Here is a 23,725-nt window from a genome sequence, read left to right as displayed (position 1 = left end):
GCTAATCTGAAGTCTGCAGCTCATGGTCACGACTCATACGCAGCTTGTCAACATCTTTGCCACGACAGCCGGCAGACGAGTGACCTTCTATGACTTCTCAATATAAAACCCTGCTTCTTTGAAAGTACTGTATGCTTCACTCCACTCCAAAGCAATGAGATTCATTTGCTTTTGCAAGTGATTTGACTGAATAATGACATTAAAGATGTTTTTTCTGTTGCCCTCTATTTGAAATGATCTCCTCCCTTGGCACTAACCATATTACAAAGAGAAAAACAGAGATCCAAAGAAAGTAAAAAAAAAGTCTTGTAAAAGAGACACTTAATGCATATAACAATTGCAAATGAGTTCAGAGGTCATTGGAGACGATAATACAGAGCTCATATCGAGGCTGAGGCACAAAAAAAGACAAACTACAAGGATGCTACCTTTCCTTGCTTTTTGATTCAATAAATCAGACAAGAATAACTATGAACAAAAGAAAATCTAAACTTAGAAATTTGAGATCAATTTCATACTGTTTGGAAGATGTGCTCTCAACACCAACAAGCAGAACATCTAAAGGGAGAAGGAGGGAGCTCTCGAGCTGCATCCACGATCTGTATCAGTTTTGAAAATTCCATCAACATGTTAATGGAAACACAGCTTCATGCCTTTTGCTATCATTCCTCCAAACAACTTTTTCTGAAGCGGCTTCACTGACTTATTATCCAGATTGGGAAAATCACACTTTTATTCTAAAATGAATTCCATTAGAGCTGGTTTCAGACAATATCATAAGCAAATCACTTGATCCTGACTCCTGGACTCCTTTGTTTTATTATTGTTGTTTTATGTAAAATGTAGCTGTTCTTGCGAGCTTGTAGAAACATCATATCAATTGTATTAAAAGAATAGCTTAATAGTTGTTTATTATCCCAAGTTCACCTGTGCCCTCCGTGGCTGACAAAGTTCCTGTTAAAATCCCTCGGGGCTGTTTGTGCCATTAAAGTGTGAGCCGAGGGGAATTCTGAAAAGTTTTTAATTAGACATCGTCAGAGAGGAAAACATCCAGCAGTGATGTCTAACCTCCACAACCTTTGATGTGATGACACCCGGCTCTCAGTTCACACCAGGCACACCTAATAATCTCTTTCTTCTCTCAAGCTGTGTTATGGTCAAAACAAATGAGCAAACACTGAATGCTCCTCGGTTTGGCAATGTGTGCTGAATAGCACCACTGACAAGCAATTACTGCTTCATGCTCTCTTCTTTCCCCCCCCTGACCTCTGATTTTAATACACACAATAGACAATAGAGCTGCTGTTGAAGGATATACCTGCACATATATTTTTTATTATCTCTTGGATTTCTCTCTCTATAAAAGGTTGTTTTCAGAGAGATATTATCTTTATACGTGCCTGGTGAACCTGAGGAAGCGACAGGCTAAACGCGTTGTTCGCCCACAATATAATAAGTTATCTTCTGTCTGCCACAGAGTTTTGATTCATTTTTCATAATATGTTCCTGCAACTGTGCGTACCTGATAGCGTATAGGCTGTTCACGGGGTACCCTGTTGGGCCATTTAGATTCATCTCTATATTTTTGTTCAAATGTTTTTTTTTTTCATTGCATAAAGAAAATGAGCTGCAGTCATGTAACAGCTGCAGCTTCAACTCGTTTCAATGTATATTAAATGCAACTTCATTTTGTATAATGTAACCCCTCCCCCCCTTTTTTACTACAAAATGTACCTTTAAACATGTATTAGCTGGATATTCAACAAAACAAAATTTGTGCATCAAACTAGCAGCTCTATGAGACTTAAGTTCAGCTTTAAGCTAACATACATGCACAACAAAACCACAGTTTTAGCTCCATTTGGCCATTTAATTGGACTACTGTCCCAGTACACAAGCCCCTGGGAAGAATCGATTTATAGACAGGAGTACGTCGGACTCAGCTGCGGTATGAGGCAAAATGACCCCCCTCAGCTATAGCTATTACATCATAAATACCAAACAATCAACAGACAACAGTTAGCAAGCAGCAAACTGGTTATATGTCGATCAGTAATAACATGGGCAACTTTACAGCTCTGTACATTTTATACATACTCTACACTTTACTTTTGGTACAATTTAGATGCACGCCATCCTCCATGCTTATGGTGATATCTGAAGGCAGACGACAACACCGGCTTTCCTCGACTTATCTATGCTGTTCGACTGCAGGGTCAAAGCCCAGCATGGGTACTGTGGAGCATGCATCGAACGCCTAGACCAATTCGGTGCCGATTGAGGTGTATGCATGCACGACTGAATCGACCTCCAACCGTATTATCTAGTCGTGTTAGCTCAACTCTGAGAAATTCGACAAAAAAGTGCTTTTTCCAGTCGGACTAACACGTTTAAACACAACCAGCTTTCAACCACTACAAGCAAGTGGACCAAGAACACAAGGGCCAATACATACAGATCAGTTTTCATAAATCATTTCAGTGTGCCCAATCATTGTTGAGATATTTAAGATGAGTCGTGCAGAAAATCTGACAATCACATTCAAGAGCTTAAAGTATAGATATGACATGTGAATACAGGTTTCAGGTCCATATAAAGGATTCCCTTACATTCCCTATTTAAGGCGGTAATCTGCTACTAAATTATAAACTTATTGATAGTGCTCCATATGTTTGCCCTGCTTGTTGATTAGGGACACGCAGACATCTACTTTGCACGCAGCAGTTTAGTAATGACTTCAAGCTAATGATTCTCTTCATTTTTCTGTGATTGCCTGTGTCACAGTTTAGTCTCCATCTGATCTGAAGTCAGACAAATTGAAAAAACAGCAGGCTCTATCTCCCTCACGCAGCCTCTCTCTCGCTCAGTCTACAAACAAACACACACACACACGCACACAAACTCATTCCACCACGCATTGGTGCTTGTCAGAGAGAAACATGTGTATGCTAATTCACTGGAGCGCTCACTAACTATTCACAGCCCAATGAGAGGGTGCAGATAAACCAACTGAAGCTCTCAATATGTCTCGTGGTGATTAGAGGAGCTGGAAACGAGGCCCTGAGAAGATGTGTGGTGAGAACATTGCCGGCGTGCAGCCAGTTTTTTTCAGCACTCTTAAAAAGAAAGCTAACAATCTCTGCAGACAGGCAGATCAATACTGGCAGCTTAGGTAGCAGAGGCGGTAGAAGGATCTCAGTTCTCTTTGCAATATGTCCTTAGAAGCGAAAAACAGTTGGTGAGACCTCAAGGGGACTGTAAAGACGGTCTAAATCTGCAGGCTAACATGACAAGCATCACTCTTTCTTTTGTTGTTCTAACTTATAGTGGTTTACAGCTGGGACTGAGGATGAAATGACAGCTAGCCCGTGGCGTGGGCTTTGATTTCTCCTCTCTGTGACACTGGATAGGGAATACTCAGACACTTCTCAAATGTGTCAAATGGTCACTCACAATTTGTTGTATCGGTTTGAATCACAGGAAAGGAATGTAAGAGAAGTTTGTGAGTGAGTCATATGAGAATAGACCAGTCATGATCTCCTTTATTGTTAGAAGTAAGCCTTTAGCATGAGAAGGACAGAATCATTGTGCTAAAAAACTAAGACAAATGATGTGTTAACTTGTGCAGAATTCAATTCATTATATTGTAGAGTGAAAGAGAGGTTAAAGTTAAAGGAAATGTAAGTGTGTATCACCTAAGGCGAGCTTTGACTCTGAATTCTTCAGGATGAAGGAAGGATCGAGATTTACAGCATGAGAACGCCCTGTCTGCTCCCTGACAGGTTAAGCCATACATGTTTCCTCACGGAAGTCACAGAACAAGCTGCAAAGCATTCAAGTGACATTTTGAAAATGTTTAAAGGATGTTAGAAGAAGTTATCAATCCAACCATCTCTTTAAAGATAACAAAAATGACCTCGAATCTACCCTTAAAACAACATCCTGCCCTGCAATCCATCCAACTGTCAGCCCATCAAATCAAAGCTTGTTTGCACCTGATATCCTGCCAGGGGGTGTTCTGATGACGACATAATTATAGGCTATAAAGCAATTCATAATATTTCATTACGCATTCGCCCTAACTCATTTCAGTACAAAATCTTGTCAAAAAGATTTACACAAAAAATTCTCAAGGATATATATCAGTCAGCACATTTATTAAACTTCTACTTTATGTACCTTTCATAATGATAATCACCAATGAAAGATACTGATTGTAAAGTGTTGACGTTGTTTTTCTGCATTACAGACAGTGGAATGAGTCATAAGACAGTGTGTATGGAAATGAATGTATCCACGCCCATTCATTTATATAGAAACGACCATTTAAGTTTTTTTATTTCATTTTAGTTAACCCCAAATAGCAGCAATTGTTTAAGGTGCAGTTCCATACTTCAGTATTTGCTATTAACTTATTGTTTTATACAGCTAATCATTTTTTTTATTGGCAAACGAAAAGTTTCCTCTGATCCTCACACTCTTGAATCATTAACTCCTGAATTAAAAACAACTGCACATATGAACCTCAAGAAATCATAAAGCAGTAATGATTTTCTCAAGAACTACTTATGCCAAATACACCCTGCAACGATGTTCTCAGACGTGATGAGTTTTGCTAGCTACAAAGCCGGGGTGTCACATGACACATGGGAATGCCGGGGCCAGAGGCTGTGAGAAGCAGATCGTAAATCCCGAAAAAAAAGTCAAGAAATGCAACAAAAGACAAAGTGCAACTCTCTACACCTCCTGTCAAGGCCTCCCCTCTGCCGCCCCTTCGGCTCACGAAATCAGCCAGATTTATTAGTGGCAGGTGACTTTCTGGATCACAGCGAGGTTATGCACTGATGTGCTACAGTGAAGTGTATTATATTACCATCTGTTTGTGTTAATCTTTGACACTTTTTTTCAAAAAGTGAGCGCATTCTTACTTTAAAGCAAGGTGTTATTTGTACTTGAAAGTTGAGAGGGTAAAAATATAGCGCTGAATGTTCATGTTTTATTGAAGTCAAACCATAGCACTGTAAATCATACGAGACACCAACAACATTTTTGTTACATTCATGTGTTTGAGGGGGCTACAGAGGGGGGGAAACCAAAGCCATGGTGTCAGACATCTGGTGGTAATATGTCCAATAGTGCCTTCATGTGGTGTGAGACTGTTTCTCTGCTAATTCACTTTTATCCTTCAAATATGCTGTGTGTTCTGAGTGCTGAAAAATCTGTTTCCAGCATTAGTGAAAAGACTGTTAAAGTGAGTAAGCGCACACAATGATGTGGTAACATAATTCAAAACTTAAAATAAATGCAGTGGAACAATGACCAAATGTATGCTACTTAAGATCATCAATAGTTGTGTTTCACTTGCAGTATTTTCAAAGTGAAGCTACAAAAAGACTGTTCAGTACAATAACACAGACCTTGTCTCAATCCAGATTTCCAATTAGCAAATTAATTTGAAGGGTTCATTTTGGGTTTTACGGCGTGCGGCTCCACTGCCAGTCTTCATTAGTGCTGATTAGTGCCACTACCTCGGCTGGCCTCTCACTGAGTCACAAGCTGTGGGTGACTCCCGATTGTTCTGCTGCTCACGCTGGTCTCGTAAAAGTCAGCAATATATTTGTAGCTTGGCATTTCAGAGCTGAATACCATTATAGCATGACAACTGACCAAATTCAAACAGTGGCGTCACGCTCAGGGTGGAAGGCTGAATCTCTGTTTAATGTTGCACAGCTCAATGTTAAGTTATATAGGCTACATTTAGTGTATCTCACAAGATGTTTTCCTTTCACTGAAAAGACAATGGATAGAGAAAATCCAACTGACAAACAACAACCAAGATTCAAGTTTCAAGTAATTTTCTGTATAGGCCTACCGTCTTTAACTTGATAACATACATTTATTGGCAACGTTTTGGTACTAGATATTCATCAGGCAAACAGATGTGCATAGTATTTGAAACACATACGCTCACACAACAGCTAACATAGCTTTTAGCATTCAGCCACTAACATAAAGTACTGCTTGCTAGAAACCAGTTTGAAGATGACTGTTTTGTAGTGTTATGCTACACAATAGATATGTTATATAAGCTATCATTGCTGATATTTACATAAAAGCTAATAGACAGTTTTGTTAGCTAGAAATTGGTTAATGTTGTGACTTAGCTGTCAGTAGCAAATGAGCTTCCAAAACAACAAATTTGGAAACTCACACAGACATTGTTAGCTATAGCCTTCAAACTACTTTAAGCTCCCAACTTTAGCTAGTTCATCATTAGCTTAGAATTAATATATTCTAGGCTATATTGTAACACTGTAGTGTGGTAGCTAGGTGGTGGTTGAATACTCACATTAGCTGTTGTCAAAAAACAATGAATGGGTTCTCAAATATGTAGTTTAATCTTGAGATATGGTCTAATGCCGTTAGAAATGTTTTTTATTTTACAAGGAGAAGTACTAACATCATAAAAAGCAATACTATTATACCAGCATTTGAGCTTCCAACACTTAGCATGATGTCATGATGAAAAGTAAAATGGCTACTTCCTGAATGTTAAAACAGAAGAAAAACAAAGGCTTTCTGATGTGCCTGTTGGATTTAAACAACTAGTATTATCTTCTACAGTAACATGTGAGACTCCATTTAGTGAGAATGAAGCTCAATTTACTGTTACGAGTGTAATCTATACTAAGCCTTGGATTCTACATTTCCTTCAGTAAAGCCAATTGACGTTGATTTCGATCCTGGGGAAAATCTCCCTTCTGTCTGTGCTGTGGAAACAGATGTCTTACATATCTTTTCACTGATACAAAACAGGAGCAAACAGTTAGCCAGTGTTTAGTGGGGAATGAATTTCCATCATGGCCTTGCTGATGCTCGCGGACAGAGCTGGGGATTGTTGAGAGGAAATGATGTGTGCAAATGCTGCGTCAGCAATGGAGGGATGCTGATGCAGAGACCGTCTCAGCTCCAACCGTGGAAGACCGACCACTGACACAGCTGGTTTGTGCTAACACTGATGCAGATCTGCCACTGAGCAAGCCAAGCAGACACACTGAATTAGGAGAATTGTGTGTCCATGAATACTGTGGGATTTTCTTTTCTATATTGCTTGAATACTTCTATGCTTCCAAGAATTGTGAGGAAGTAATAAAAAGGGGTCAAACAACCCTTTAAAGAAAATGCAAGTTGCAGATGCTACTCTCGGGTTTCCTTCACAGTTAGATGAGGCCTTCCATTAAAATTGTACAGAATTACCATCTGTGATCGCATCAAATTGGCCCAAGTGACAGTCACACAGCAGAAATTACCCAGCTCCAATTTAACCAAGCAGCAGCAAGCCTCAGACATGATGTCCTCTGGTCAATGGCGTGACCAAAATGTGTCTGAGACAGCATAACAGCTGAGTGTTTTGCGTGCAGTATGTTGAGCTCTCTGGAGGTGCGAGGCCTCTCCTGTAATTACCACTTCATCAGTGAAGCAAAGGAAAACAGAGGCCCCAGCAGAATGTTGTCTGGGATGGCAAACAGCTTGTCCCGTCTTTGCTGTGGTTGGATGGTAGGCTTTGCTTCTGTCAGCCAGACAGACTGCGTGCCCTATATATGCACGCATACATGTCTGACTGCCCTACAGTATTCATTTCAAAAAAGCAAAAGCAAGGCTCTCATCAGCTAAATGCAGTAATAAAAGAGCTGACAAAGTGTGCTTTAAACTGAACTCATTCTGTCACGCCTGAATATTATAATTCTTTACCTGCAAAAATGTGCTGATTCACTATTTCTTCTAAGCATTGGAGGAAGCATTAAAAGAAATAGTAATTTTTTTGTTTGACCTGAAGGCAAACAAGATTTTGTTTTAACACCACATTCTCATTTCCCATGTATGCCTCTCAAAATCTCTTGTACTGCACTTCTTGTCAGTGCATTGTAGGACAACCGGGCTGTGTATCACAATATTGGCAGCCTTTCATCACTTAACAATAAGAGGAGTATCAAATCATTAGAACATAGACAAAAGTTCCCATTACTCAGTAAGATACACCTCTCCATGAGTAACCAGTGAAGAGCTAAACATGACCCCTCTCTGGCTTCCCATTTGGAAAAAACTCAAAAGGGCTTCACATTGAGAACATCACAAAACCTGAGGGAGTGAATAAAATAGTTATTAATACTTGACGACACCCATTTCTCCTTTATCAAGATTAGCTCTACTTCTTATATTGGGTACCAAAAAAGACACTGTATCATTGTTTTGACACTAAATGATTCACAAACAGTTTTTTAATTCCTTTAAAATTTGATGCACAATGTTTTCAGTGAAGGCTGTGTATAAAATATTAATTGTCATCTTAACATAAGCCATTATAAATTTGGCAATGTTTTTATTTTTTTTAAAATCTGCAACCAATTTGTGAGTCATCATGTGTGTGAAAGACTAACTTTCCATTTGGTCTGCCATGCCACAGTGTTTGAGCAGCATCCAATCTGAACAGATAAATAAATAATTGAACAGGATGGTATCCACACAGTATAATGTCAACTATCCATATTTGTAATTGTTTATGAATGTGTTCTCATGCTGTTATGGAAATGTGATTGCTAATGTGATTGTCTGTCAGCTAGCAGCAGACAGGAAGCACGTATTGGTTTATTGAAGTGAATTCAAGTAACCAGAAAAAAATTATATTTTCCCATTTTATGTCGTTGCACATGTCTCAGATCCAGATGTTGAACCCAGGGTCTCTGTAAGTGCAAACATCCGTCTGTAAAAAAGGCGAGGTGAAAGTGGTGTGAAGAGGTGGATATAAAACATCAAGGAGTGGTGGGAGTGGTATCGTTTGATTTTTAACCTCTACAAACCCGCCTCAGCACTTGATGGCCTTTGACCTTTCATATTCTCAGAATCCTGGATCCCTGTGCTTTGTCTCAGGCCCACGCCTGTCAGAGCCCCATATTTATGTTCCATGTCTGATCACAGTGTCCACCTGTTCTTTCACTTTTCCCTGCTAAAAAGTTTCAAGTCTTGTCATAATTTACTTCATATGAGGTTGTTCTTTTTATGAGGATGCAACAAACACCCGAGGACTACGTCCCTCAGCACAACAGCTATAAAAAATGAATACAGTAACTTTCAGCAGGATTTTGAGATAAACACAAACAGGCTCAGATAATACATTATTAGATGCTGCCTTATGTGAAAGTGAAACAAGCATATGTCTGTCCTATGGCTTATTTTTCACAAAAACTGAGGGAATAAATGTTTTGTTTGATTAATTTTTGTTCCCTAAAAAAATGTAGCATCTTGCAACTGTTGGAGTAAAGGTCCCCGGTTTGTATTCCTGTTCGGCTCTTCTTTGTGTAGTTGCATGTTCTCTCCATGTATGTACAGGTTTCCTCCGGGTACTCCTGCTTCCTCCCACAGTCCAAAGACTTTCTCATTAGGTGAATAGATGAATCTAAAATTGCCCGTATAGGTGTGGATGTGAGTGTGACTAGTTGTTTATCTCTGTATGTCAGCCTTGTGGTTGACTGGCCACCACTGTCGTCCAATGACAGCTGGGATTGGCTCCATCCCCCCAACACCCCTCAGGCCTCCTTGGTATAGATAAGTGATGGATAGATGTAAAGAAAATAGACATCTTGCAGCAGAAAGAGAGACCTGGTGCTTATAGGATTCATCCAGGATTGTGTACATTGCTTATATATCATGTGCAATTATTACTTAAATGCCTGCATTGGTCTACTGATTCGGGATAAGTTTCCCTTGGCAGTATTCACATAGTTTTGACGGTCTGTACTCCATCTGGCCTCTGACCCAAACCACAGGTTCCACACAGTTCATTAGAACATTTACATTCAGTCCAACTCCACAAGGATGTAAGCCACTGTTGCCATCTATTGGTGCAAATGCACAGAGTTACACAGAGAACATAGGCTCCCAGGGTGGTCTCAATGATCCTGGCAAATAAAACCACAGCCTTATCCAGTATGCAGTCTGAACATATTTTAACTTTACGTTGTTTTAATCTGTCATCAACATCATCAGCTCATATGGGAATTCATCTATAGATCTGTCCTCACTTTTTGACATATTCAGAAAACATCGCCAATAGTACATTTTTGTTCCTGGAAAATGATGCGTGAGATATCTGAAATAAATAAGTGCCTTGTACTTTTAAATTCTGAGAGGCAGCCTGTGAAATTTCCAAGGCTTCTATTAGCATCCAGAGCAGAGTAAATCAGCCGTAAATTCTATAATCTTCCTCATCCATCATAGGGAAGAAACCGTGTCAGAGAAGAGAAACAAAACCTCAGCAAACAGCACAAGGCTGGAGGTCCACTCTGTGGACCTGCAAGTACAAGCTGGACCAAAGCTCATATTTATGCATGAACACGGTAAATATACCGTATTAATTATGAATGATGATGTCATTTTAAAAGAGGGTCAGTCCATCTGTCTGCAGGAAAGCGGCAGACTTGCTTCTGTGAAGTCTTTAAAGTTGAAACTGTCACAAGAACTGAGAAGGAAAAGATGTTTGAAGGCGGGAGGAAAGTTTCAGACGATAAGGAAAGGATTTCACAGAGGGACATATCGGAGCTGCATTGACTCGAGGAGACAAGTTGTCACTAAAAATAGATGATGTAATATTTTATTTATCATGCACACTAACACAAGCACACAAACACATAAAGAGCACACACACACGCGCACACACAAACACACACTCAAATCCTTCTTTACACATTAGTCCTGCTTTGGGTTCATGTGTTGGCCAGAGTGCATGTGTGTGTTTCTATGTCAGAGAGATGGAGTGTGCATAAAAGTGCTGCTCTGTCAGAGAGAAGAGCTGGGCCGCACACAGTCTTACACCAGATTTAGTCTCAGGTAGCAAATAATAGAAGATGACATTACCCCTTAAATCAGCAGGCTGCTCTCATGCATATCACTGTATTCTTTGTGCGCAGCCAAATGGAACTTTTATGTGCAGCCTGCAGTGTGACACATTCAGTATCCAAGAGACAGGACTGATAAACCCATACACACGTTTGAAGGAAGCAATTTGATAATTTAGTGGTTATTGCAGATAAGCAGTTTTTCTATTTGCTGGAGAAGGCAGCAGGATGAGACAACAGTATCAGTACTGGTGATTCGATCAAACACAGTCTGGGAGGTTGTTCTAAAAAGGAAGACACATTTAAGGATGTTTGAATTCCTGTGACTCCATCAAGTTCTCTACTTTAATGTTGACCAGACTAGAATCTTCCAAAACAAAGATGTTCCTTCTTTAAAAGTTAACAGATGATGTGAAAAGGTGTTGTTATCCCTCAAATATGATACATTTAACCCGACAGTTTTCTAATTCTTTGGTAGACACATTGGTTTAGAAGTAAAAGGGTTGCAACCAAAATCACAAAATACCATTTTAATTTAAATGGTGTGGATTTACAGTGGCAAACACTTTTCACATTTACACATCCAGCCTACACGGAGCATCATTAGCATTCATTAGGAGTTATGTTCCTGGCCAGCTGGCATATGTAAGTCAAATATTTGCTCTCATTAAAGCTCTTAAGGGAAAAATCTGGATCGATCTATTTTTACCGCTGCCTGCTGCATCTGGAAACAACCCTGACGATGTGTGAGTGGAGAGATAAAAACCAAAACAGGGAGGATTAAGGATGCAAAAACCAAACGTCCTTTATATCTATAGACTCCATTTCAGTCACTATTAAAATAAAAATGTTGATTGTACTTAAGTTGCTTGACTAAATATGACAATCCAAAGCAGCACTGAACACTTGAGTTGCCAGTGGATGTGAACTCAGTGAAACTTTCTGCATACAAAATGTTCATAGGGAGGAGTCTCTCTAGTCCAGGTTCAGGAATAGGATGGCACAGATTTGAGCCTTTAACTACACCATGGATTTATAACTCTAGCTGAAACAACCTGTTTTCAATAGATTTTGATTGACAGGGAGAATTTACACCGGGGTGGAGAGGTGCATAACAGTCACAGCATGGGGATAAGAGTATAAAACAACACTTAAGTACATAACATAGCTCAAGCTGTCTGTCCTATATTTCATCACCTTTGTGAAAGTTTTACTTTGCAAGTGTATTCTCAAGAATGCAAGAAGAGAACAGCTTGCAGAAGTGGTGCACGCAGTGCTGTTGCAAATGTATGTATTGCTTTTGATTTTCAGTCTCTCAGCACAACTAACTCCTTGCTTGCCAAACACAGCTCTAAACACAGAATGCACAGAGCCAATAACAAATTTAGATGAACATCTTGCAAAGACTAATCAATTTAAGCAGAACATTTTACCTTGTTGAGAAGCAAATACAAAATGGATACATAGTTAAAGAAAGTCATCTTCAAGGTATTTTGAGTTAAATAGGGTGCTGAATAGAAACGAAGGGATGTGAAGCTAAATATATCATGAAACTCAAGGCATCACCGTCATTGCCATCCAAATGTATAAATGATATCACTCTTCATAGCACCCGGGGGCCAGCTCCTGTCTCCTTGGGAAGTCAAGCGACCTGCTTTACGTTGACTTAGTGCCTCTTCCATCCCATTGCAGTCATTTAATCTTGGAACAGTATCAAGATAGCGATCTCCCTTTAACCTCCACAGAGGGGACGGGCACAAGGGGACAAACCCCCCCCCCCCCCGCCACCTTCATCACTCAGCATCGAGCAGTGGTGGCATGCCAAACAATCCCATTAGCCTGCAGCCAAAAGCCATGGGGTACAGCAGCTATGTCCTGAACCAAACCGCAGCTCTCTGCTCATTAGAACATCCTCTCTCCTCCTAACATCCATGCACTCATGTGTCAGCATGCATAATGAACCCTCTCATAGCTGCACCCGGCTTTTACTCTGAGGAAATAGGCAGTAGCATCGCTCTGAGTAGCTTTTTACAACTCAACACTGATCAATTAATGACTACGAATGAGCCCCTATGAGATATTCATGCAGGAATATTACAGCGATGCTCAGAGAAAGAGGGATAATAAACTGTGAATTGCAACTTGCTGCAAATGCAACAACAGAGAGGCACTCTCGCAGTCATATTGATAGCTCTTAAAGCTGGCAACGCAGGCCAAGGTCGCTGGCCTCATATAGACGATTTATTTTTCACTCTCATATCCAGGTGCCGGAGAGAAATGAGCTGAGACTCAAACAGCAACCGGAGTAATCAAAGTGGCACACAATGTTTACTGCTTCCCGGATCTCACTCCACCAGCAGGGAATGTAAAAGAATAGTAAAACAAAGTACAAGGAGGAAGCGATGTCTCACTCTGTTATTTTTTTTAAGAGCTGAGAAATGCAAGAAGAAGAGGAGGATAGAGAGCAAAGCAGAAGATCACAGAGGAAGGAGGAGGAGGAGTTACTCACGGCTCCTGTCACCTTTCCACCTCCAGCTCCCCTTGTGCTTCCCAGAGCCGTCCCCTGGTACGCAGACCACGCTCAGCATCTCCACCAGCACCAGCAGCAGCAGCAGCAGGGGTATCCGCCCGCCAGCCATGCCGGCCTCTGGAGCTCGCATAAGGGCTACAGCAGAGATTGGTGGAGGTCCATAAGGAGTGCTGTCCAACACTCAGTCATATCTCCCACAGCTGTGTGAAGACTTCCAAAAACAAAAACACGTCCTCCTCCTCCTTTTGCCCGGCTTCCCTTGGAGTGACAGACCTGGGCCACGACACTGAAGCCCCCCCCCCCCCAGGGTCACACACTCACCGCTTACAGCCCTCCTCTTCCTCCTGGGGGATTGGAGTTATCCCTCTGAGGGCATAAGCTGCACAGAGTGACTGTTATTCCAGAATGGGTTGACAGGCAAGTAAGCCTGGATTTCTGGAGATTCACTCTCAAATTTCGATCTGATCCTTTTCCTTCCTCTTCTTCAGTGCCTTTTGGAGTCAGGGAGGTATTTCTTGCAGTCCTTGTCAAATCCACAAACTGAGCTCAGTGGTAACAGCTCCCAAGACCAGAGATAGCACAAGAAGAAGCAAAATTGTTGAAGAGCAGAAGTAGTTCTGGTCACAGTGTGGACGGCTTACACTGATGGTGACACATCACTGATCCAGCAGCAGCAGCAGCAAACTCTTGTCACCTGCATCAGGCAGTGACTGAATGGGTGAGTGTGTCCAGGAGTGTAGATGCAAGTGTGTCCTCCTCCCCCCCCTCCTCCCCTCTCTCTCTCTCCTCTCCAACATCAGACTCGTCTCAGATCACATGAGCCCATGTTGATATGATAATAAGGAATAAATCACAGAGATAGTTCACTTCAGAGCAGCCTTGATTTTGTCAACAGAGCGTCTGACAGAGAGAGGGAGAGAGAGGAGGAGGAAGAAGAGAGAGAGAGTGCATCAAGCAACAGAGGAAGCGAGGGAGGGGGCGAGGGAGATGTGGAGGAGAGAGACTGACTGAGACGAGCATGGGGGTGTGAGTAGCAACTTCTCAAGTGCAATAGCTCTTGTGCTTTTGCATGCCTGTGATGCTCGTTCACGAAGGGTTTTTTCATCACTGACACCCTCCAGCCAATCTGAGCTCGACGGTTTAAACCTGTACATGAATCAGTGTGTGAGCTTCTGTGTGTGCGAGCTGAAGCAGGACTACTGTAACCTAACGCTTTCCAAGATCAAAAGCAAAATAAGTGTTGCACCCACATACACAACCAACCCACTTGTCCCACATGCACCTGTTTGGACAGGCGCACAGACCAGTTTGACTGGGTGTGAATTTGTGTGACAGTTAATCTGTAATTGCTGCAAACTGTTATCTACCACAGAGTTTAGAAAAGACGTTGTAACCGTTGAATGGGACACCAGATAGCCTCGCGGTCATGTTGCGTGCCCCTTGTACCAAGGCTGAAGTCCACCTCGCAGCAGCTCTGGGTTCGAATCCGACCTCCACACTTTGCACACTTTGCTGCATGTCAACCCCCCCAACTCTCCTCCCTACATTTCCCATCTCCTGCAAAGCCTATTATCTTATATAAAGGCTATTATCGTGCATACATACTGCCATTTACACTGCCATCACCTTTTTACTTATATAAAGTATCACTTGTTGTCCTTAAAGTTATAATGTGCATTTCCATCATGCAATGCAATTTGGAGAGGTTTTTTTTCCTGCACTGTAGGTGTGCTATGAGCCTCACACAGGCACTTTCTCTGTTTTGTTTTTTTTCAATACTGCGTGCCACTAAGTTGGACTAAAAGTGAGAGTAGGTTCAAACATATTTAGTCTGATTTTGGAATACTAAGCACCAACAATAGGAATTACAGATCATATATATTCTGTATGAAGTTTTAAAAAAAAAGATGTAGATGCCTTGAGTTGGTAAAAAGAGAGCAAGTATAGTCTCACAGTTGTTTGCAATCGTTCAGGGAAAAATTATCCACAATTCCCCAACAAATGACCTCATCTTTCTGTCATTTGAGAGTCTTACAATTGCACGCCTTTTTTTTTTTTATAATGTGTACAACACACAAGGTGCAGTATGGGCAAACGAAACGCTCACACACACACACACACACACACACACACACACACACACACACACACGAATGCACGACACAAAGCCTATTTTTGTGAAAAACAAGCTCAGCAAGTCTGGGTTTAGAGTTACACTGCTCGTTTCCTTTGCTTGCCCGGGCTGTCAGGAGGCAGGTGAGCGCAGGTTAACGTGGGAAACCGGAGGTGTCAGCAGTACCTCTTCCCCTTCTGCCCTCTCCCCCGTCTCTCTCATTTGCCCTTCATTAGCGTCGTGTAAAATACCAGGACCAAGTTTAAACTGCTCCAAACTAACACAACATCTCCACTATAAATGGGATTTTAAAGGGTTTGAGGTCAGTTTGTGTACTGACTTGCTTGCAGAATGCCAACAATGTGATCTTAAAAAAACAGTATACCAGTCTCAATCTACACATGCTGTGTTCAAATTAAGTCTTCACTTAATCACACTGTGCTCTTATATTGTTCATAATGTGGACAATGCCCTACCTAAGAGACTCTATTCGTCAGTCATGTAATCCTGATGAAGTGCCCCTTAAGGACCATGCTCCTGGAGATGTAATTAATCGCATTACATTAGCCACTGATGGCAGTCTGATTAAAACAGCTCTCTAATGATTAGGCCCCTGGAATAATTACCACTGCAGCGAGGACAGGCCACTTCAGCCCCTCAGGACGCCAATCTAACACTCCTTCTACCTGCAAAATGTCACCGCTATGCCAACAGCTTAGAGACTCCGACAATACACGGCTAATTCTATGCAGGGAGAATGGATGGAGTGGCAAGTTAGAACAGGAGCAGCATTTACAAACTGTCTACAGGTAGCCTGATGAGTGTGTGTGTTTTTGGGGTGAGTGTTTGTCTTTGTCGACATGAAGCCTGAGAAGCAGATTAGCCTCATGTTGACTCAGAGACAGAATGTATAACAGATTTAGAATCCATGCTGAACAGAAACACCCAAATGACTTTCTCTGCCAGCTCAGGGAGAACAGATACATCGATGAAAGACTATAAGGTCAACTGTCTGCACAGGTTTTATAGATTTAAGTCAGGTTCTTTTGTTTTGTGCTTTAGAAAGAAAGAGGCAAGAGTCGACATGTGCTACAAGTATTGTTAAAAAAACGTCCAGATTTTATTGCATCCCAGTTAATCTTGTATATGTGAAATGCTTGCTGCAGGAGAAGTTTTAATTTTAAGCTGCTTAACTATTCAAATTCTCCCAATCAGTCATTCCTGATCAAATGCTGCAGCTAATATGCTACATTATCTACTGTATCAAGATAGGTTGTTGTAAATCAATCACAGCCTAAGATGTCATTCTAATATTCATAACAAATATTAAATCCCTAACTTACTGACCTGACATGGCTGCAGTGTTTTTTTTTGTAGACAGTAGTATAATGTTGTTTCAGCTCGCAAATAAAGCACCACTGATGAGAGGACATTTCATTGCAGAATTAAAACAGTGAACAAATAAACAACATAGAATCCGTTAAACTCACTCACATTGTACTGCCAAGCTACGTATAGTTTTCATTTCATGTGTTCTAGACTCAACTTGAGATCATTTGAACAACCCACCTGAAGTGCAAGGGGACAATATTGAGCTTATTATGTGTGAAAGAGCATTCTCCAAATTGAATTTGTCCTTGGCTCCCAAGCTTAAAAATATGATTTAATTGGTGCCGCTCTTCTCTTGCACCTGTTTGGTACGTGTAGGGCTCTTTGGTCAGGTTAGCAAAAAAAGAAAAGAAAAAGAAACCCTGCACATTTATTGACTGACTTGCAAGAAACAAACACATATATAAATGACTGATTATAAACTTCTAGATGTTTATCAATCATTAACAGGTAGTTAACATTGACAAACAGTCACAGCTGGGTTTATGTTAGGACTTGGTTACTTTTAGAGAAACGTTTTGTTTGTGCTTAAATACGTCCTAAGGTTAATAAATGAGTTACCTGAATAATGTATCCAGGTTGTTAACTTAAATATGATTCATAACTATTTCTCTTTTGGTAACTTAAAAGAAGTCTGACTCATGACTATAAACCCAAGCAGACCTTTTTACACTTCATCTGACTTCAAGGCCTCTTCAGAACAATAAGTTCTACAGAACAGCATCCAGACGAGGTGCACGACGCAGGTTTTAACGGCTCCATGGTTTGAGGACTAGCTGTGATATTCAAAGACTATGAAGTGAGAACAAGCTGCAATTTTCAGCTGGCCTAAATGTTGGACGATACATACATAACAGCCTTCTCTATCGCCTCCATACATCCATCACACTGTTGATCTCTAGCAAATCACTGGACGTGGTTATCTCTATTTCTCTTTTGGCAGGATTTGCCTTGTCTCTTTATGGATCACAGAGCCGACACACATCTTGGCAGCTGGAGAGGACCACAGGGTCAAACCTCTGCCTTATCTTGTCACCCTCTTCGAGCGCTCTGTTGTGGGTGTCAGCGATTAGGCACGAGTTATCTTTTAAATGTGTTTGCATATAGCGGAGAATGATACATAGAAGCTGTGCCAAACTGTGCCTCAGTTAGATGCCTAGAAGGGAAAAAAGCCGGGATCAAACACAATTAACCCCTAGTGGAATAACTTGTTCCAACATCGCACATTTCTCTGTTTGTGATGAGAACATTTCTTCTCCACCTTTGTCACCAGTTTTGTTGTCAGCTTTGATACTCAATTACCCTTTGAGAACAACATCGACGACCTCTAAAGACCTCACTACCTTGACTTCACCAAACTCTATCCCCCCTTAACCTCAGCTGCAGAGGAGCTAGTCCTTAAGGCTATTCAACTTTAGCACACTATTCACTGGGATGCTTGGCACAGGTCTCCAGAGACTCCAGTATATTCAGGACAAAGCTGCTTCACAGAGAGAGAAAACACCATCAAACCACACCTTTTCAGTTGCTGCTACAGCCGACTGTTCAGTGCAGCTGCAGACTGGAACAATTGCTCACCTTTGCAGTCCTCCACAGCTCAGATCAAGTTACTTCCCCTCCAGGACTTAGTGTGATAAAATGCTGATACTTAAAAAGTAAAGTATTAAATAGCTAAATATTAGTCTTACAGTCCCCACCTTATGTTTAAATAAAGCAAATGTGTTGTACAAGTTGTAGCTGGTAATTTCTGCTTCATACTACTTAAAAAGTTCAGCAGCTGAAAGACGAAAAACATACAAATATCGCTTTGACAAGCTGAGAGATATTCTGCCGATGACCTCGTTCATGAAATTGATTTAAAATCTGACACGCTGTTCTATGTCATAAACCCTGGTCACGGTGGTTGTACACTGTGATTCATTTTCTCTGTAAACCTGGTACTAAACAATATTACTCTCTTGATACTAATATCAATTCTATGTCAAGCAGAATCTGAGAAAGAATGTAATTAAAAGTGTTTCAGAGCATGCATGTGTCACTGGTTTGCCTTGAAACACAAGACCTCCTTTGTATTTTGTCCCTCAATCTTCTCCTTCTTGCTAGTTTGGCATTTATGATGCTCACATTCTGGCCCCTCTCAGCTCTGCCAACATGATGCGACAGCAGGATTGATGGGTGGTACAAAGACACCCACTAGGGATGAACAGGAGGAGAGGACTGGACATTAGTACACAGCTTGGAGCACAGCAAGAGACTCAGGAGGGGGGGGGGATGGCACCCACTTTCTGCCACTCATGTGCACCCACACATGCAGGGAACAAAAGAGGATTAGCTGGTTTCTGGGAAGGAGCAAAAATAGTGAGAAGTTTTTTGTTGTTTGACTTGACACAAAGAGAGTGAATGGGCCTTGTTTTAAACTAGGGTGACCAAGTGTCCCGCTTTGTGTAGGACTGTACAACATTTTCACCACTTGTCCCATGCAAATTAAGACAATGTCCCACATTTGATTGGCTCTAGTTTTCCAAAGTATTGGACGGTTACCTTTCTAAAAACTGGCTGCTTTCCAATGGCACTGTAGAAAGATGGAGAATGTTCTTTCAGATGTCTATCAATCACCCCCACATGTGGGATCAAGGCTTGCTAAACTGTCACGATCCTCATCTACGTTATGCCACAAAGCAACAAAAAAAAAAGACACTAGTTAAGCGGAATGTTTTTTTACAACATTTGCCAGAGTTTTTTGGTCAATCGCACATTGAGGAGAGTATGATTTGAAGGGACACACTTCATGCAAGACTCACTAGATACGCCTGACTCATTTAAAGAGAAATGTCGATCTATGGACAGGTCGACATTCCTCCTGAAACCCAAAGAGGATTGCCCGACAGATAAGGTGACAGCAGCTAAAATAACTAACGTCCATCACACTGTGCAGCACTCAAAATCATACAGGTCAGCAGACTGTGTTCAGATCATTTTTTACAGACTCTGATGATGCAAAAGAAATCTTGTGGACATACAAACACCATAGTTGAATATGTGCTTACACCTGCCTCTGTGGTGGTATGTGCAACCAAATCCACCTGTGGTAAAGCATTGTTTATATCTATTAGCTAATGGTTTCAAAAGAAATGTTTATTTTTGAGGGTTATTTGGAAATTATTTTGATGTCTCAACTACCTCTCGGCATAGTGGAAACATGTTCCACATTGTCTGCACACACATAACCAACTCTTTTTCCCACATTTGGCCTGTTTGAACCTGCTCACCCCTTAAACCAATCCTTACAAGCTGCTCAACATTGAAAGTGTTAAGATCGGCACATTGACTGTTAATGTGTTGCAGCCTTCTAATTCAATGTTTTTCAAATGTTGTAATTCACTGCTTAATTTCACACAGAGATACATCGCCCTGACATTTCAGAATATGCTAATTAGCTTTCTTGCTAAAGTCGGCATGAGAAGAGTGATAGCACTCTGAACTAGCATGAGCAAGTATGAAGCTTCAGCAGACAGAAAAATAGCTAAGAGCTAAGATTTGAAATGAAGAGAAAGTCCCTTAATCTTTTAACACTTAACAAACAACTACCGTAAGTATTTTGTTAGTTATCTTAAGAATGGCTGCAAATGTTTGTGTATACATTTTTTGTCAAAATGAGGCTTCTTGTTTCACTCCCTGTTAAGTTGTCAAGCTAAGCTATCTTGCTGCTAGCTAACAGAGATGAGAGGTCCTTGAGCTCACACAATGTAAAATGTGGCTCATTGTCTGCCCTAAAATTTGTGATTCTATAATAAAATTAAGTAAAGCTTAATTGTGTTTTCTTACTCTATGAGACAATAGCTAACGGCATGCCCATTACCAGTGAATTTGATTAGAATTTTGATTCTAGTGCTTTGGAGGAAGGCAGATGGGGCATAAATTAGCCATCAGTTCTCTGGCTGAACACTGACACTGCATGTTGACAGATTTTTTTTTTTCAACTTACATTCCAGATTTCCCTGCGAATCATATTTCATTACTGTCTCACCCCCAAACATGCAGAGTGAAATCAGGATCAATCTACAGTTATAGAGATGGGGCGTTGACCCGAGCTAAGAAATACTGCAGGACATGCAGCTCAGTGACATTTAATCTACAGGTTGTAAATACAGCTCAGCACAGGACCTGTGAGTGTGTGAGTGTGTGCACACTCTCTGTGGGAGGGTTGTAATACTGCACTTTACTTGGATACACATATCAATGCATCTGCTGCAGAGCCCCCGCTGGTCCTGAATGAGTTATGTGCAGCATGTATGGAGGATGATAAAGTGGACCACACCCAGAATTCCTTGCAGGGCCAAGTTACGAGGACCCACTCAATCAACACCCACTGTCCCACCCACACCTCAAGCCCCTATCTGTCTTCTCCAATACGCACACATAGACACATAGCCTCTCCTTATATTGCCAATGTGCAATCAATAGGAGGTCACAGGAGGAACTTGGCTGAAGGTTAATGTGTGCAGGAGAAAAAACAGTTTGCACATGTTTACTGTACATATTATACCTGAAAGGTGCAGATTATTTATGTTCATATACTCTCATATACTTTACATGTTCCTGGAGAAATAATGTAGTAAATGTGCAGTTAAAAGTTGCTTTATGAGTGCAACAACGATTAAATCTCTCTAAAAGGTTTCATGGAGGTTTTCTGAGATGAAACCTGCCAGGGACTAGGATTTGTCCACAGCTTCAAAAAACATTAAACATCAATTATCTTAGAATGCATGATCTCAATTGACAGATGCTGCATACAAATGCAGAATCTTTGGGCACATGATTGGATTTTGCATGTAAGGGTTTTAGTTGCTGTTTGTATGTAGTATGATGGGTAGCATCCACTGTGTTTCGTTAGGAATAGGCTGTACCCACATGAACAGTTTGTGTGGACAACAAAAGGGCAATCCTGAGGTCCAACAGGATCGTCATATGACCACATTTTACCTTTACTCTATCTCTTCAAAGAGATATCCACACGCAAGTGTAGCAAATAATCGCTAAGGGCTAGCTTCTCTGTGTGCTGAATTTGACTGTTTCTCCCGGAGGCTGCGTTGTTAATTGAGAGTCATTGTTAATTGCAAATGAAAGGGCAAAATCTCACTTGCAGAACAGCGGAAGTCCTCATTAACATGTCTCTGATAAAAAAAGAAAATATTTCATGAAATCAGCGAGCAAATTAAAATGCATTATGATTTATCCTAACAGTAACATTGGATAAACAAAAGAACAGAGGCTGACTAGAGCAGGCTGTTGATAATGTAATAAGATTTTATGACAATTAACTGCTACACCAATAGTAGCATCTGGTCCTTTATAGAGGCAAACAGAGCCAATGTCATTGGCCTCCCCATCCTCCTTCACCCCACAGTCTTGTTTTCATTCCCTATAATGGCTGTCGTCAGCGCTCTCACCTTGCAGAGAGATTCCTGCCCGCAGCACTATCGTCCAGATCGCACAACACGCAGTGATTTACAGCTGCTGCTGCTGCAGGGCCATCTGGACCATAACTATACTCCTGAGCACTCAGCATTACACTCCACATCTCTCGCTATCTTTAACTCTATCTTAGTACGTGGTTAACATTTGCTACATGACTTTTCTTCTGTTGCACAAATAAATACTCCCTGTTTCCCCGACAACATCATGCAGAAACTGCTGACTTCTCACTCGTCTCTCTGTTTTCACATACGCTCATGTACATACTCTAACATCATGCTCCCTCTCTCTTTGTTAGTAGTATAGATCTACTGACTAAAAACAAAGATTTTAATCACTTATGGAATGGAGGATCTCATATAAAACACAAGAAGTTGAGTTTCATCACTGCAGCACATATGGAGATACTATATTAACTTAGCCTTTAACACATGATCTTTTTCCATTTGTATTGTAGCATAAGACATTAAACAGGGAATAGGAAGTGGCTGAAGGTATTCAGAGCAGAATCATTCTCTATCTCTCTATTTTTCCCAAAAATCCAACGGATGATTAAGTCCACACTCAAAGCAAAGGTACATTTGCTCAACCCATTTCACATTTGTGCTCTTTCCTAGAAATAGCTAGTACGAGCACTTAAGTCATAAATTATGTTTGATACTAGCCTAAAAGTCCACACTGTTATCCAGGGTTGCATTAAGACACCTGAACCTTACACTGTCTGGAGTCCTTTTGCCACACAAAATCCTCTGGCACACACTGGCGCTGGCTCTCCCCCAAGTACCGAGGTGATAATCACTAAACCCTCGGTGTAAATGTGCCTCGTTCATGATTATGGGAGTGTCATAACAGTGGATCTGCATCCTTTAATGTTCCGCGCCTCCGATTCGGCGTGCCTCTAAAGAGCCTCCTGCTGCAGTTTGTGCTCAGCAGAGTGTGTGATGAGAAGCAGCTGAAACATCTGGTGTCATATAAAAGGTGTTCGAACATTAAAGAGCAGCGCTGAACAAGCTTCAAAAGAGCTGCCAGAAATACAGCAGATGTAAAGGAAGGTGCTGCTGAGGTCAGCTGCTGTAATATGAGAATCGTCCAGCAGAGGGCAGTGTTGGCTTCTGTCAATATCAAAGCCACTGATTACACCCAAGGGAAGGGGTAAGGGGACACTGAGGGAAGATCAGGGTTTTAGGTGTTAAGGTGACACCTGGCAGCACGGTCCTGAATTAGATCAGATCTGTAAATCAGCCGCTCTCTATCTACAGGATCACTTACACCAGGATTGATCAGTATAAATTATTTACAGATCATACACATGTGCACCACCTTCAA

General features: G+C 41.1%; 1 protein-coding gene across 5 annotated transcripts in view; it reads right to left on the bottom strand.

Moving 5' to 3' along the window:
* The window catches only part of robo1 (roundabout, axon guidance receptor, homolog 1 (Drosophila)), a 226,610-nt gene that overhangs the window by 151,905 nt on the left and 50,980 nt on the right, over positions 1 to 23,725 (bottom strand). The window contains exon 1 of one of the 5 annotated variants that reach the window (XM_061046939.1): positions 13,402 to 14,137. The exons of 3 other annotated variants lie outside the window; for them this stretch is intronic. In XM_061046939.1, coding sequence (XP_060902922.1) covers positions 13,402 to 13,552 — 151 coding nt within the window. In that variant the 5' untranslated portion in view covers positions 13,553 to 14,137. Of the gene's footprint in view, positions 1 to 13,401; positions 14,138 to 23,725 lie in introns of those variants that run through there. One more of the 5 variants, XM_061046935.1, reaches the window with a different exon arrangement.

Source organism: Labrus mixtus, chromosome 9, assembly GCF_963584025.1.
Source record: "Labrus mixtus chromosome 9, fLabMix1.1, whole genome shotgun sequence".
Lineage (NCBI taxonomy): Eukaryota > Metazoa > Chordata > Actinopteri > Labriformes > Labridae > Labrus > Labrus mixtus.
Note: the sequence above shows the minus strand (reverse complement) of the source record. Positions and strands in the feature narration are given on the sequence as shown.